General features: G+C 37.9%; 2 protein-coding genes across 2 annotated transcripts; both read left to right on the top strand.

The window, feature by feature from the left end:
- The first annotated feature begins 2,757 nt into the window (after positions 1-2,757).
- Positions 2,758-5,101, top strand: LOC107779763 (glycine-rich RNA-binding protein 4, mitochondrial). Its single transcript, XM_016600248.2, has 4 exons — positions 2,758-2,962; positions 3,078-3,146; positions 4,611-4,717; positions 4,801-5,101. Exons 1-4 carry the CDS (start codon positions 2,836-2,838, stop codon positions 4,915-4,917), a joined length of 420 nt encoding a protein of 139 aa, XP_016455734.1. The 5' UTR covers positions 2,758-2,835; the 3' UTR covers positions 4,918-5,101.
- Positions 5,102-5,955: 854 nt separating this feature from the next.
- Positions 5,956-13,802, top strand: LOC107779764 (plant UBX domain-containing protein 4). The gene is made up of 4 exons (XM_016600249.2): positions 5,956-6,514; positions 7,683-7,956; positions 13,046-13,141; positions 13,246-13,802. The coding sequence occupies exons 1-4, from the start codon at positions 6,075-6,077 to the stop codon at positions 13,624-13,626; spliced, it is 1,191 nt and encodes a 396-aa protein (XP_016455735.1). The 5' UTR covers positions 5,956-6,074; the 3' UTR covers positions 13,627-13,802.
- Positions 13,803-13,998: the final 196 nt, after the last annotated feature.

Consider the following 13,998-nt stretch of genomic DNA (forward strand, 5'->3'; position numbering starts at 1 on the left):
TTCAAACAATGGCATGCAAAATTTGACCAAACAATGTTGTCAAATGGTTTTAAGATAAATGAATGTGATAAATGCGTGTACATTAAAAATATTTCAAATCACATAGTCATTGTTTGCTTATATATGGATGATATGCTGATAATGAGTAATGGCATTGCCAACATAAATGCGCCTAAGCGTATGCTAACTAGCAAATTTGATAAGAAAGACTTGGGAGTTGCCGATTTAATTCTGGGTATTAAGATCCATAAGACTTATCAAGGTCTAGCATTGTCGCAATCTCATTACATTTTAACAATATTTGAAAAATTCAAGCACTTAGATTTTAAAGTTGCAAAAACTCCAATTGACGTGAATCTTGCACTAGCAAAGAACAAAGGCCAAAGCATATCACAATTGGATTATGCTCGTGTGTTGGGATATTTAATGTATATCATAAATTATACACGACCAGATATAGCTTGTGTTATGAGTAAATTGATTCGATACATGAGTAATCCAAGTCAATCTTATTTGACGGCAATGAAACAAGTTTTGGGATATTTAAAACAAACTCAGGACTTTGCTTTGCACTACAGTAAATATCATGCGGTGATTGAGGGATACTGTGATACAAATTGGATCACCGGTTCAACTTATTCTAAGTCCATAAGTGGATATATATTCACTATTGGTGGAGGAGCAGTATCTTGGAAGTCGTCCAAACAAACTTGTAATGCCCGCTCTACAATGGAGACTGAGTTCATAGCCTTAGATAAAGCCGGTGAAGAAGCTGAATGGCTCCAAAATATTTTGAAAGATATTCCATTTTGGCCCAAACCGTTGGCACCAATATGCATACATTGCGATAGTCAAGCGACAATTGGAAGGGATGGGAGTGTTATGTATAATGGTAAATCTCGTCATATACGACGAAGACATAAAACAATTAGGCAGCTACTCTATAGGGGGATTATCACAATTGACTACGTAAAGTCAAGCGATAATATGTCGGATCCGCTTACAAAAGGCCTAACTAGAAAGGTAGTTGAAAGATCATCGAGGGAATGGAACTATGGCTGAGGACAAGTCATTGTGGCGGTAACTCTACCTAGAAGACTAAAGATCCAAAGATCTAGGTTCAAGGAGATCAAACAAAGTCATTAATGACGGTTCAACATTGTCAACTAAATATTTAGTCCATTCTCGTGATGAGACAATGTTCAGTACCAAGGATAAAACATTAAGGCTTTTTAATGGTTTCTAAATTTGATACGGGGTATATTAAAGAGTATATCTACGGGATGACACGTTTAGGAATCTCCTATGTAAGTGTGAAGTGTTAGCCGCTTCAAGGAGAATTTTGCAAGGCCAGTTCTCTAATGAAACCAAGCGGTGTTCATGGCTGAAATGAACATAACAATGAGAATCAAAGACGGTTAAGGGTTGATTGTGTGACTTATGGTTGTCTAGGTATACACCAAAGTTCGACGGTTCAAAGATATCAAATCTACCAATTGACCGAGTATATTCGACATAAGTTCACTACAGAAAGTTCAAAGGGAAACCTACTTATCAAGATGCGATTAATCCTTGCTGGCGAATCACGCAGTTTTCATGCATATTTTCATGATATAGCCATTCCCCATTCATGTGGGGCATTATTGTGTTTAAGCTTGGTTTAGCTTAAAATAGGGTGAATGGAAAATGGAAGAAAAAATAAAATTTAAATTTTTCCTCCTTTACAAAGGAACATTGTCCCATAATGGAGGAGAAAAGCTCATTTGTTGAGTATATATATATGATTACACTTCTTCTAGCTCTTAAAGAGTTGAGAAGAAGGCAAGCCTTACGCTGTCGTTATCGCTCGCTCGGCTCGGCTTCGGCTTCGGATTTGGTCAAATGATCTAATTCATTGATTGGACCAAATTTATTTGTTAAATATTAATATTTAATCCAAATCGACCGTTTTTGTAATGGTAATTTAAAGTTTCTCTCTGATTTTATTTTTCCGTTTTATTTTGCGTAAATAATCATTTACGTAATAGCCACTTTACATGAACGATCATCTTGAAGAGCTACACCTCTTAATTTAAACCCAACTTGTTGGCTATAAATAGCAGGCCATTACCTCATATTTTTCTTACGAAAATTTTGAATTCTCCTCTTCCTTTCTGCATTATTTTCGTACAAAAACAAACAACGTAAGTGTGATTGCTGCTTCCATTTGTGTTCGTTGAAACACTGGGGTTTGAAGTACCACTATACTAGTGTGTAATCCGTTCTATCATGGGAGAAAATAATCCATAACCTCGGGTACTAGGAGGGGATTAAGTTCCTTAAGGAAACACTATGAATTTAGTGGGCTCAGATTAATTTCTACTTCTTCTACATTTCTATTTTTTCGTTATTTTTGTTCTCCGGAATTTTTTTACAAATATAGTATACTAACAAAACTCCATATATACTTGCAAATATCTTCAAGAAATAGTCAAATATTAATAGAGGTCTCCGTACTAATTTTTATGATCACTTATAAATTTATATTGAATGTTATGCCGACCTGTGATGAGAGGAAATGATTAGATATTTTAACCCTAGTAATTTTGGATTCTGTACTTTTTTAAAAAAATTATTATTAAAAATGAGTATTTAATATGAAATGGGAGGAAATGTTACGTAGGCAACATGAAGGAAGATATATATAATTCACCTATAAAAATAATTTTTTAAAATAATAAACTAATCTCTTACCGTACAAATTCATATAATCATGAAATTTGGGGATTTAATTTCCTTTTTTCTAGAAGGAGCGTATAGTAGTCACTTTGGAGATTTATTATTAAGGAAAGAAAAATGAAGGGAAGTTTGATACAGATTTCCAGAAGAGTAATAAGACTTCCAAACATTCTAAATGGGCGATTGTATTTCTCTCATCCTTCAGCTTCTTCCCAACCTCCCAATAACAAGCTCTTCGTCGCTGGTATGATTAATCCTCTTTACTCAAATAACCTATAACTTCAACTTGTTTACAGCTCATGTTGTTATTTAATGGGTATATTATATTAGTTTTATCATATTGTAAATTACTTATACAGGTTTGTCATGGTCTGTGGATGAGAAGTCGCTCAACGATGCATTCTCTTCTTTCGGGCAAGTAACAGAAGGTAATATAAGTAGCGTATGATTGGTAGTATATATATGTTGTAGTTTACCTTTTTGATAAAATGCCCCAATGGTTTAACTCTTTATGAAATGTAACTGCCCTGTGAAATTCTATGCTTAGTACTTTACATGAAGATAAATTCATATGAAACTAATTGGTCATTTGGTTGAGGGAGATTGAGGGTCAAATTATGCGTGTAAAAGATTTTAACATCAACCCAAAATTCTAGCACACCCTTTGCCGGTGGGTTATGCAAGATTGTTCAAAGTCTATTTTTTTTTATCAATAACAAGTACTACTAATATTTTACCTTATACACATTTTATCCTATATACAATATAATTTTTCGGCGAAGGGTGCGCATAGCTTCGCCCCTGGCTACAGGTGGCACAGTTTAAGAACTATTTTTTGGTAAGGTAATTTGTACCTGTAGGACTTAATGGCTTTTGTTTCTTTTAATAGACAAGCAGCAAGTGTCTTTATTATTGAGGGCATGAATTGAAGGACAGAAGGAGCTAGGTACCACCAATGTGTAGAAAGCTGTGGACCAGCGGTCAGCTCATAAAAAAATTAAGCTCATGGTATAATTCGATGAAGCTTAAAAAATTGTTAAGAAATCATCATACTAATAAAAGATGAGAGATAGCGGTGAATGTGAACAGACTATACCTGAAAGGTTCACAGCGAGAAAGTCTTCTGCACGCAACGCATGAATATGAGGTGGCACTAAAATTAAGACTCTAGAGAGCCCAGCCAACTACAAAAGTAGTGGAGTAGCAAATGGTTTATGGTTTTCACATCCTTCAAACAAGCATGAGGCTGCAATTGACAAGAAATTTTGTTTGTCTTCTACTAATTATCCTTTCTTGATTAACCTTTTCGTATTGCCTCTCTACTTCCCCAGGGTAGGGGTAAGGTCTGCGTACACATTACCCTCCCCAAACCCAACTTGTGAGATTCCACTGGGTTGTTGTTGTTGTTGTTGTGTTGCCTCTGGAACACAGTTGTTAGAAATTATTCAATTGGAACTCACTCTTTGGTGAGTAGAAACTCACACCCCAGAGCCCATTTCGTGATGATGCTCCTGACAAACTTTCTCTGCCTTTACTCGACTAGGGAAAAAATTGACTAGCTCATCAATCAATCAAATCTTTTTTCTAAAGTAGGTAATCACCCCCGATTCTGCTTCACTCAAAGCATAAACTGTAAGAATTAGCTTTTAGAACACACTCCCCTGGGATGAAGGAGGTTTATTGCAGAGTTCTTAATGGTTAAGTATCAGATTATTTAACATAGCAGCCACTCGAGTCTCTTCAACAATCAGACAGTAACATTGAATTGCATGATATTACTGATTGTCAAGATCCTTTTTCTTGTTTCCTTTTGTTTGAACATACATGCACATTCCCACGTATTTCTGAGCTGAACTTAAATTGCTTGAATATCTGCGTTTTCATGTGTCTAGTAAGAATAATGTATGATAAAGAAACTGGCCGATCAAGAGGCTTTGGGTTTGTTCACTTTTCAAAAGACGACGAGGCCAGCTGTGCAAAAGATGCCATGGACGGAAAGGTGAGCTGACGACTATATACTGTGATATTTCAGCCTCGTCAGAATGGCATGGAACTTCCATTTGACGTTATTTTTTCTTTCAGGCATTTCTAGGTCGCCCCTTGAGGGTAAGCTTTGCCCTTGAAAAGGTTCGTGGTGCACCTGTCGTTGTCCCTCGACTAACAGGCATTGGAAATGGCGAGATAAATAAGACTCGTTGAATTCTGTTTTTTGGAAGTGTCCTGGCATTGAAGAGTGGGTTTCTGCTGCATTTTTATAGTTAAGTGAATATACCATTTGTTACTGGATCAATGTACTTGAGTAATTCTATGGACACTTAACCAAAGGCGCTTATTGTATTCAAAAGCTACTAGGAAATGAAGCAAGTGCTGAGGTAGTTTGGGTTGAAATTCATGTGTTAATTTGAGTTATACTTGTTATACATCCCTAAGATACAATGAGAAAATCTTATGATGCAACCAGGAAATTGTTACCGATTTGTAGCTTTTCTTCTTTTGGTCATTTTGTCGTCTGACAGTGCTAAGATCTTATTATAAATTCTTTAGATACTAATTAGTTGACATAATTTCCTTATTTGTCTGGTAAAGCGGCCATTTGGATTAATCATACTATTTTTATTTAGGTTAAACAGGCTGAAGCTGCACTGCTTTCTATTTGATTGTCAAAAACAATTCGGTGGATAGCTTAATCTGATGGCCAATAGGTCACTTTGGAGCAAAACATTGGAATACAAAATAGTAATTGAGGGTGCCAAATTATGTTTCGCTTTTGTAAAGAGCAGGAGCTTCTGAAATTACAATCTGAATTAAAACTTAAATTAAGCTGCTTACTCATTCAATATTTTAATTAATTAAACATACCATCTTGCATTGCATTCCTAGACTATTTTACTACAACAAACGACCTATCCAGTAATATCGGGTCTGGAAAGATAGTGTGTACGCAGACCTTACACTTACCTAAATATTAAAACTTGACACCATATTATTTGAAACTTTATTATCTAAAACATTCATGCACATTAATTTGCAAAAGTAAAATAAATTAATTGACTTAACTATGCATCCAGTACCGACTCCGATCTCTATACGTTTAAAAGTAAATATCTTTAAAAAATCACTAATTAAGAAAAAACTTTCTCTTCTTATTTATTTATTTATATTAACGTTTTTGCTTTTCTTCCCTTACAAGTCATAATAAATCCAATTATAAAGAGACTCGAAGTCATAAACCTGAAGAAACGAATATATACCAAACTCTGCCTCTTGTTAAAAAAGAGAAAAATTAGTACAGTACATACTAGTACTCCTAGTAGAAGCAGAAGGAGAGAAAGACGAAGAAGCAACAGCAGAAAAAGATGGAAAATCAAGCAAATCTCACCGCCGATCCACAAAGAGAAGCACTCGTCAACACATTCTGTGAAATCACTTCTGCTTCAAAACCCGAAGCCCTTTTCTTCCTCGAAAGCCACAACTTCGATTTGGATTCCGCCGTCTCCACTTTCTTCGAGAACAATACTCTCCCCGCCGCCGCCGCCGCTGACGAGGATTACAACGATGCCCCTGCTTCCTCCGCCGCTAACCTCGCCGCTGACCAACGCCGTTCGCCATCGCGCTCCCGATCCCCGTCTCCGCCTCGACCTAGAAACCCTTCTACCTCTAGTGGTGCTGCTGCTGCTGCTGCTGGGCGGAGAACTGGTGGAATTCACACTTTCTCTGATCTGAATCGTCGGCCTGTTACTGGTTCTGGTAGTGACTCCGATGAGCCTCAAGAGTATTATACCGGTGGAGAAAAAAGGTATTGCCGCTACTACTGCTGCTACTTTACTATTGGTTTTCTATTGCTTCTTTAGTATTCAGTAATAAAGTATTGGTCTTTATGCTGTACTTTTGTTTTTGAGTAAGAATTGGATAATGTGTTTGAGAGAAATTTGAGGCAATAATTCGAGGAATATGTGAAAACATCACCTTGACTATGCAGTCGGCTACCTGCATCCTCCCACTAGGTACCGGGTGACTTCCAATGCTTAGGTGGATTAGAACAAAATCATATTTTTTGCCTTTGCTAGGATTTGGTTCCTTTCATTCCAGCTCATTGGATTGCGTTATGTATCGTGAAATCATAATGTTGCACTATAGTTGCTTATCACTATCAATGTAACATGTTTGTGCTTTGTAACTTTTTGCTCTAAGCCAATGGACCCTTGGCCTATTAGTTAAAGAAGGAGGTGATAAGAGTAAAGAGTTGAGACACCATCAGGTTCAAATTTTGTTGAAGTATGGGGTCGGGTCTAATTTATGGGTTCAATGTGCTTTTCCTGCTAGTGTGTCCTATATGCTACATGTTTTCGCCACTTGGTGGTGTAAATATCGGAAATATCCTGCCCCCATGTCAAGGTTGAGGGACTACTGGACTAATGACTTTAGCTGACCGTTTTGAGTCCTGCACCATGCGAACTAAGCCTGGTATTTAAGTGGAGAAGGCTGTGGTTGGTCCTAATGGTTGGGCCCAGACAGATTTCTCGTTCATCAAATAAATAAATAACTATTGGAAGTATTCCTACGATTACAATGTTGTGGGATTTCACGATTTAGGTTGAGGTTTGGTCTTTATGATTTGTCATGTATTTAAGTACTTCTAAATTTTTTGGAATATGAAAGATTAAGCATGCAGTTCTGTTATCTAAAAATTTATACATGCAGTGCTGTATAAGGATTTGTTTCTGGTCCATGAGCATATGTAGATCATTTTAACTACAGGTTCTCGCTTCATCTTTCACTGTATTACATCATCCAATTTCTTGTTCTGTTGTTGTGAGACGGAGAATGCAAACATCTTAAATGCATAGTTCTTGGTTCTTAAGATGTTCTGTTACATGGATACACTTGAATACTATTCAGCCTTGTCTTGTGGAGATGCAGTGTGCACTCTCATTAGTAATTTACTGATCGAAGTCTTTTTGTAGTGGAATGCTTGTTCAAGATCCATCTAAAGCAAATAACGTGGATGCAATATTCGATCAAGCTAGACAATATGCAGCTGTTGAAGCACCTCCTGCATCTTCTGGCTCAAGAAGTTTTTCTGGAACTGCTAGAAGACTTACGGGTGAGACTGTGTCCGCTGCTCCTCAGCCACCTGAGAGTATTACTCATATTATCACTTTCTGGACCAATGGGTTCACTATAGATGACGGGTCCTTGCGGAGGTTTGATGATCCAGAAAATGCCTCTTTCTTAGAGGTAATGTCAATGTTGGTTTTACCTTTTGAATGCTACCTGTAGTTCTTCATCTTTGTGGTTTTATATTCACTATACAGATTGTGATTCTCTTCAGCTGAGTCAACTAAACCTCCGTTTGTTAAAATAGGGTTTCATAAAATTTGCGCCATTCTACTTTTTTAGTTGAAACTGATATGAACCATAACTCAACTAAAGCTTAATCAATTCTACTTCGCATTTTTAAAATAGGCTATGTCCAATATTACCTTGACAAGAGATAGGTCTTTGGGCACAACTTGGATCTTGCAGTTTCAATAGTCAAAACCTCCATTTTAAACTAGTTAATGTGATGGCATTATTCAGACTATTGAACACAAAAACTTCACAACAAAGAGACACTTTACACGGAGATACACTCAAGGGTTTTATTAGGAATTATCATATAGAAATGACCTTTGGAGTAGGTAGAGGATTCCTCGTGCTTACTGTTTATCTTGTACAACTCGAAATTTCTTACTGTTGAAGTATTGTGCATGTAGAAAATTGAAAAAAGGCACGTTGTAGGTTCGAAAAACAGTCTTTAGATTATACTGGCTTCTCCTACTCAAGGGTTTTATTAGGAATTATCATATAGAAATGACCTTTGGAGTAGGTAGAGGATTCCTCGTGCTTACTGTTTATCTTGTACAACTCGAAATTTCTTACTGTTGAAGTATTGTGCATGTAGAAAATTGAAAAAAGGCACAAAGCAGTCTTTACATTATGCTGGCTTCTCCTACTCCGTCAGCTATATGCCTACTTCCTGTAGCTATGTGTGAGAACTGAATTCATGGTTTCCCTCATAAAAAACCCTCCCACAAAACACCCCTTACATTTTGTTTGCTTTCAAGCGCTTCAGAGTCAGACCTCTAGTTATACATAAATGTTATAGTCCTAATCGTGGTGTCCAACATACATCCTCAGTTTAAAGTTAGTGACTAACTGAAACTTTTCTCGGAAAGAGAAATTTTGAATACAACATTTATGGGAGATTTTATGGCATGAACTAGCAGCTATCAGAGGTATATGGGAGGAGCAGTGGGTTATAGGGGGCGACTTTAACGTCTGCAGATTTGAGAGTGAAAAGATATAATTGTGTCAGAAGGTCCAGGGCGATGAGATCCTTTACAGATACAATTCAAGATTTAGGTATCATTGATCTTCCCCTTCAAGGAGCTCACTACACATGGAGAAGATTCCATGCTACACATGGTACAGAGGAGAAGATTCCATGCAAGCCTCAAGAATTGATAGGTTCTTAATATCTCCAGAGTGGAATGAAAACTTCAAGGCAATTAAGCAATTAGCTCTTCCAAGAGTTACTTCTGATCATAGGCCTTTATTGTTGGGGTGTGGTGACTGGGAAGCCAATCCCTTATATTTCAAGTTTGAAAATATGTGGCTTCAAGTAGATGGTTTTATGGACAAGGTCAAAGGATGGTGGCAGAACTATACAATTGGGGGCAGTCCAGATTTCATTCTAACTCAAAAATTGAGAAGTTTGAAAAGGGACATTACAGTTTGGAACAAGGAGTCCTTTGGCAGAGTGGAAGCACAGAGGAACAAACTGCTAGAGGAACTCGCATTATTAGAACAAGCAACTGAAACAAGACATATGTCCCAAGCAGAAAAAGAGAAATCCATGTAGCTGAAATTAGACCTCAAAAGAATGGCAAAGGCTGAGGAAGTCTCATGGAGACAAAAGCCTAGGTGTCTATGGCTCAAAGAAGGGGATAAGAACACCAAGTTCTTCCAAAGAATGGCAAAATCCAATAGAAGAAATAACAGCATAGATAAGCTAATGATAGAAGATGAGCTATGTGAAGACAAGGAAGTCATTAAAGCAGAAATTTTGAGTTTCTATCAAGACCTTTACACTGAGAATGAACAAAGGAGGCCAGAATATAACTGTTCAAATCTGCCAAGTCTTTCTCTCACAGAGAAGGCATGGTTAGAGAGAGATTTTGAGGAAGATGAGGTGTTGGCCGCAATCAACTCTTGTGCTCCAGACAAAAGTCCAGGTCCGGACGGTTTTACAATGGTTTTTTTTCAAAGGTCACGGGTCTTTGTTAAATCGGATTTAATGGGTGCTCTTAATCATTTTCATCAACACTGTTATATGGTGAGGTCCAGTAATGCTTCTTTTATTGCTCTAGTTCCCAAGAGGAAAGGTGTTATAGAGCTCAGAGATTCCAGGCCCATAAGTCTCATTGGAAGTGTCTATAAGATAATTGCTAAACTCCTAGCTGAGAGGATCAAAACAGTCATCGACAAGCTGATTTCAAAAGAGCAAAATGCTTTTTTGAAAAATAGACAGATCACAGATGCATCACTGATAGCTAATGAGCTGCTATATGGGAGGTTGAAAAGTGGTGTTCCAGGTATTCTTTGCAAGCTGGACATAGAAAAGGCCTTTGATCAAGTTAATTGGTCATACCTTTTTTCTATTTTAAAAGGAATGGGGTTTGGTGACAGATGGATCAGGTACAACCTTACTACTGTTAAGTATTCCATCTTGGTGAATAGAGCTCCAGTTGGTTTTTTTCACCGCAGAAAGGAATTAGACAAGGAGATCCACTTTCTCCTTTTCTTTTTATCCTTGCAATGGAGGGTTTGAGCAGAATGCTTGATAAGGCAAAGCAAATGCAGTGGATTGAAGGGTTCAGGGGGGAAACAACACAGTTGACCCAGTTGCAGTGTCACATTTACTCTATGCAGATGATACTTTAATCTTCTGTGGGGCAGAGAAGCTTCAGGTCCAGTACCTAAATTTGACTTTACTGATTTTTGAAGCTATCTCAGGATTACACATTAATATGCAAAAAAGTGTGATTTACCCTGCGAATACAGTGCCTAACTTGGAAGAGTTGGCTAGTATTATGAGTTGTGTAATTGGCTCCTTTCCAACAACATATTTAGGCCTTCCACTGGGAGCAAAATACTAAGCAATAGGGGTTTGGAATGGAGTTCTTGAGAAGGTGGAAAAAAGATTGGCAACTTGGCAAATGCAATACCTATCCATGGGAGGAAGACTGACACTGATCAATAGTGTCTTGGACAGCCTACCAACCTATATCATGTCCTTATTCCCTATGCCTAGAAAGATCCAAAGACAACTGGACAAAATCAGAAGATCCTTTCTTTGGAAAGGGAACAGTGAAGGCCACAAGTTTCATCTGGTAAAATGGTCTAAGGTAATTCAACATAAGGATCAAGGTGGATTGGGTGTTAGAGACTTAGCCAAGCACAATAAGAGTTTGCTTATGAAGTGGTGGTGGAGATATGGTCAGGTAGGAACATGTTTAAGGCAGTAGTGAATGCCAAGTACGGGAAACTAAACCACTGGAGTACCAAACAGAGTAGAGCCCCTCATGGTGTTGGTCCTTGGAAATTTATCAACAGTCTGAAAGAGGAATTCTTTCGGGACGTTTCATTTAGAATTAGAGATGGCACCTCAGTTAGGTTCTAGAAGGATAGATGGCTTCACAATCAACCATTAAAAGACACTCATCCAGCCCTGTACCTGATAGCAGTTGATCCGGACTCAAAAGTTGCCCAATGTAGATCAGGGAACATATGGGATCCCCTCTTCAGAAGACAGATGCAGGAATGGGAACTTGGAGAACTCTTTGATCTTTTCCGGCTACGGGAAAGCTTTCAAATGAATACACAAGCTCAAGACAGTTTAAGGTGGGGCAATCTGAACGAAGGTTGTTATTCAGTGAAGGAAGGATACAAGAAATTGTGTGCTAGCAATGAAGTAACTGAGCTTTGGCCATGGAAGCTCATATGGAAGACAAAACTCCCCACAAAGGTCATGTGCTTCACCTGGATAGCTCTTAAAGGTGCGATTTTAACCCAAGACAACTTGTGTAGAAGGAATTTCCAGCTTGTGAATAGATGTTACATGTGTCTAGACAACTCAGAATCTATAAACCATTTGCTATTGCACTGCAGAGTGGCTGCAGATTTGTGGCACATGTTCCTTTCAACAATTGGCATAAGTTGGACGACACCACAAGGGATAAAAGCAGTTGAAAGTTGGAGTCAGTGGAAAGTTGAGAGAACCATCAAGAAGATCTGGCAGATAATCCCAGCAAGTATATTTTGGTATATTTGGGCAGAAAGGAATCGCAGATGCTTTGATGGAATATCAACTCCCAACAGCTACCTGAAAGCAAAGTGCCTTAGGAATCTATATAGCTGGAGCAACCTTTCCTCTGTAAATGATTTAATTCCATTTCTAGATTTTATTAGCTCTTTGTCTTTGGCTTGATTGACAACCATAGGCTTTTGGTGCTTCTGGTTAGCTCCCTGGTCAGAACTGTATTTTTGTGTAAATGTAGCTAACCAACCTCTTTTGTAATGATTTGCATCAACCTCTTCCTGATGCCAGCAATATAACACCTTACTTCATAAAAAATAAAAAAATAAAAAAAAGTAACAAACTAGTGGACTTTAATTGGACACAGATCATTCAAGTGTTATGATTGTAGAGAAGGTAATCACGTGTAAGGTAGTGATATGGAAGAGAGTTTGCAATAATAGTAGTGAATTTCCTTAGAGATCCATGATCTTTCCCTGGAAGGAGCTGAAGAAACAAATTTGAGGGTGTCTTAGGTGCTCCCTTGAAGCATATATCGAGAACCATTTGTTGTGTCCTAGCCGTGTCAAATCATGAAACTGTTTTGCAACTTCCATGTTGGTGTTTGTATGTCCTCTACAATTTTCTCCAATCCTCACATAGGGAAAAGTAAAAACATAATATCCCCAAGTTTTAACCTTTTTCTTTTCTTGTGTGATGGCTCTGACTAGTTGAACTTAAATCTGTGAATTAAGCTCTTAATTCTTATTCCCTTTTTTTTTTGGGCAGAGTGCTCTAAATTCTGATATTCTGTATAACCGTTTCACAAGACCTTTTGCTTGTTGGAATTGGATAAATCTCTTATGTAATTTTATGCTCTTCTTGTTAGGCAGAACCAACCAATATGAGCTTTGCTTGTTTATGCTTTTGCTTTGTAGTTTTTTTGTCTCCAGAGTTGCTCTTAATATTTTGGTATCTGTAATACAGAGTATCCGGAAGTCTGAATGCCCAAAAGAACTTGAACCAGAAGATAGGAGTACATCTGTGCGAGTTAATCTGACAAGGAGAGAGGAGGACTGCCCTGTACGTCCTTATTCCTCTAACAAAGGGTCTCGATTATGCTGCTAAAAATCTCTGCTTTTCACAGTGACGCTCTTCTTTTATTTTTTATTTGATCTTATTTGCAGGTTCCAGAGAAGCGCCGTGCTACATTTCAGGGTGTTGGAAGAACTTTAGGTAGCACTAGCAATGCTGAACAAGTTGAGTCAATTGGTGCTGTCTCATCATTCACCGCAGCTCCAACCCCATCAGTGGGCCTAGTTGTTGATCAATCACAGCCTTCAACCTCAATTCAACTGAGATTGGCAGATGGTACACGAATGGTTTCGCGGTTTAACTTCCAACACACAATCAGAGATATTCGAGGGTTTATTGACGCATCAAGGCCTGGAGGACCAAGGAGTTATCAGCTGCAGACTGTGGGCTTTCCTCCCAAACAACTCTCAGATCTGGACCAGACAATAGAGCAAGCAGGCCTAGCCAATTCAGTTGTAATCCAGAAACTTTAGCTGGGCACACATTTTATGTTATATCTGCTGCAGTTACACCAAGAACCGTGCTGATTTTACCTCTCTATTTAAACTATATACGCACTCCTAATCGCAAGTAACTTCCAGGGCTAGCTGATGTTTTTCTTGCAGCCTACTGATGAATTTATCTTATGAAGTTGAGAGGCACTCAGAAATTTCTTTCTTCTTTCCATTGGCTACGTTTTGTTTTTTGCATATTGTTGAATCGCAAATGTCACCAATACATGTTGTAGTAAGATAAAAACCTTGGTATAGGATTGGCATCACAATACTACATCTAAAGTTCAAACAGCTGCAACTGTTAGATATTGGGCAAACCCATTTTTAGATACTGTTATCCATTGTCCTCTG

This window comes from Nicotiana tabacum, chromosome 2, assembly GCF_000715075.1.
Source record: "Nicotiana tabacum cultivar K326 chromosome 2, ASM71507v2, whole genome shotgun sequence".
Taxonomy (NCBI): domain Eukaryota; kingdom Viridiplantae; phylum Streptophyta; class Magnoliopsida; order Solanales; family Solanaceae; genus Nicotiana; species Nicotiana tabacum.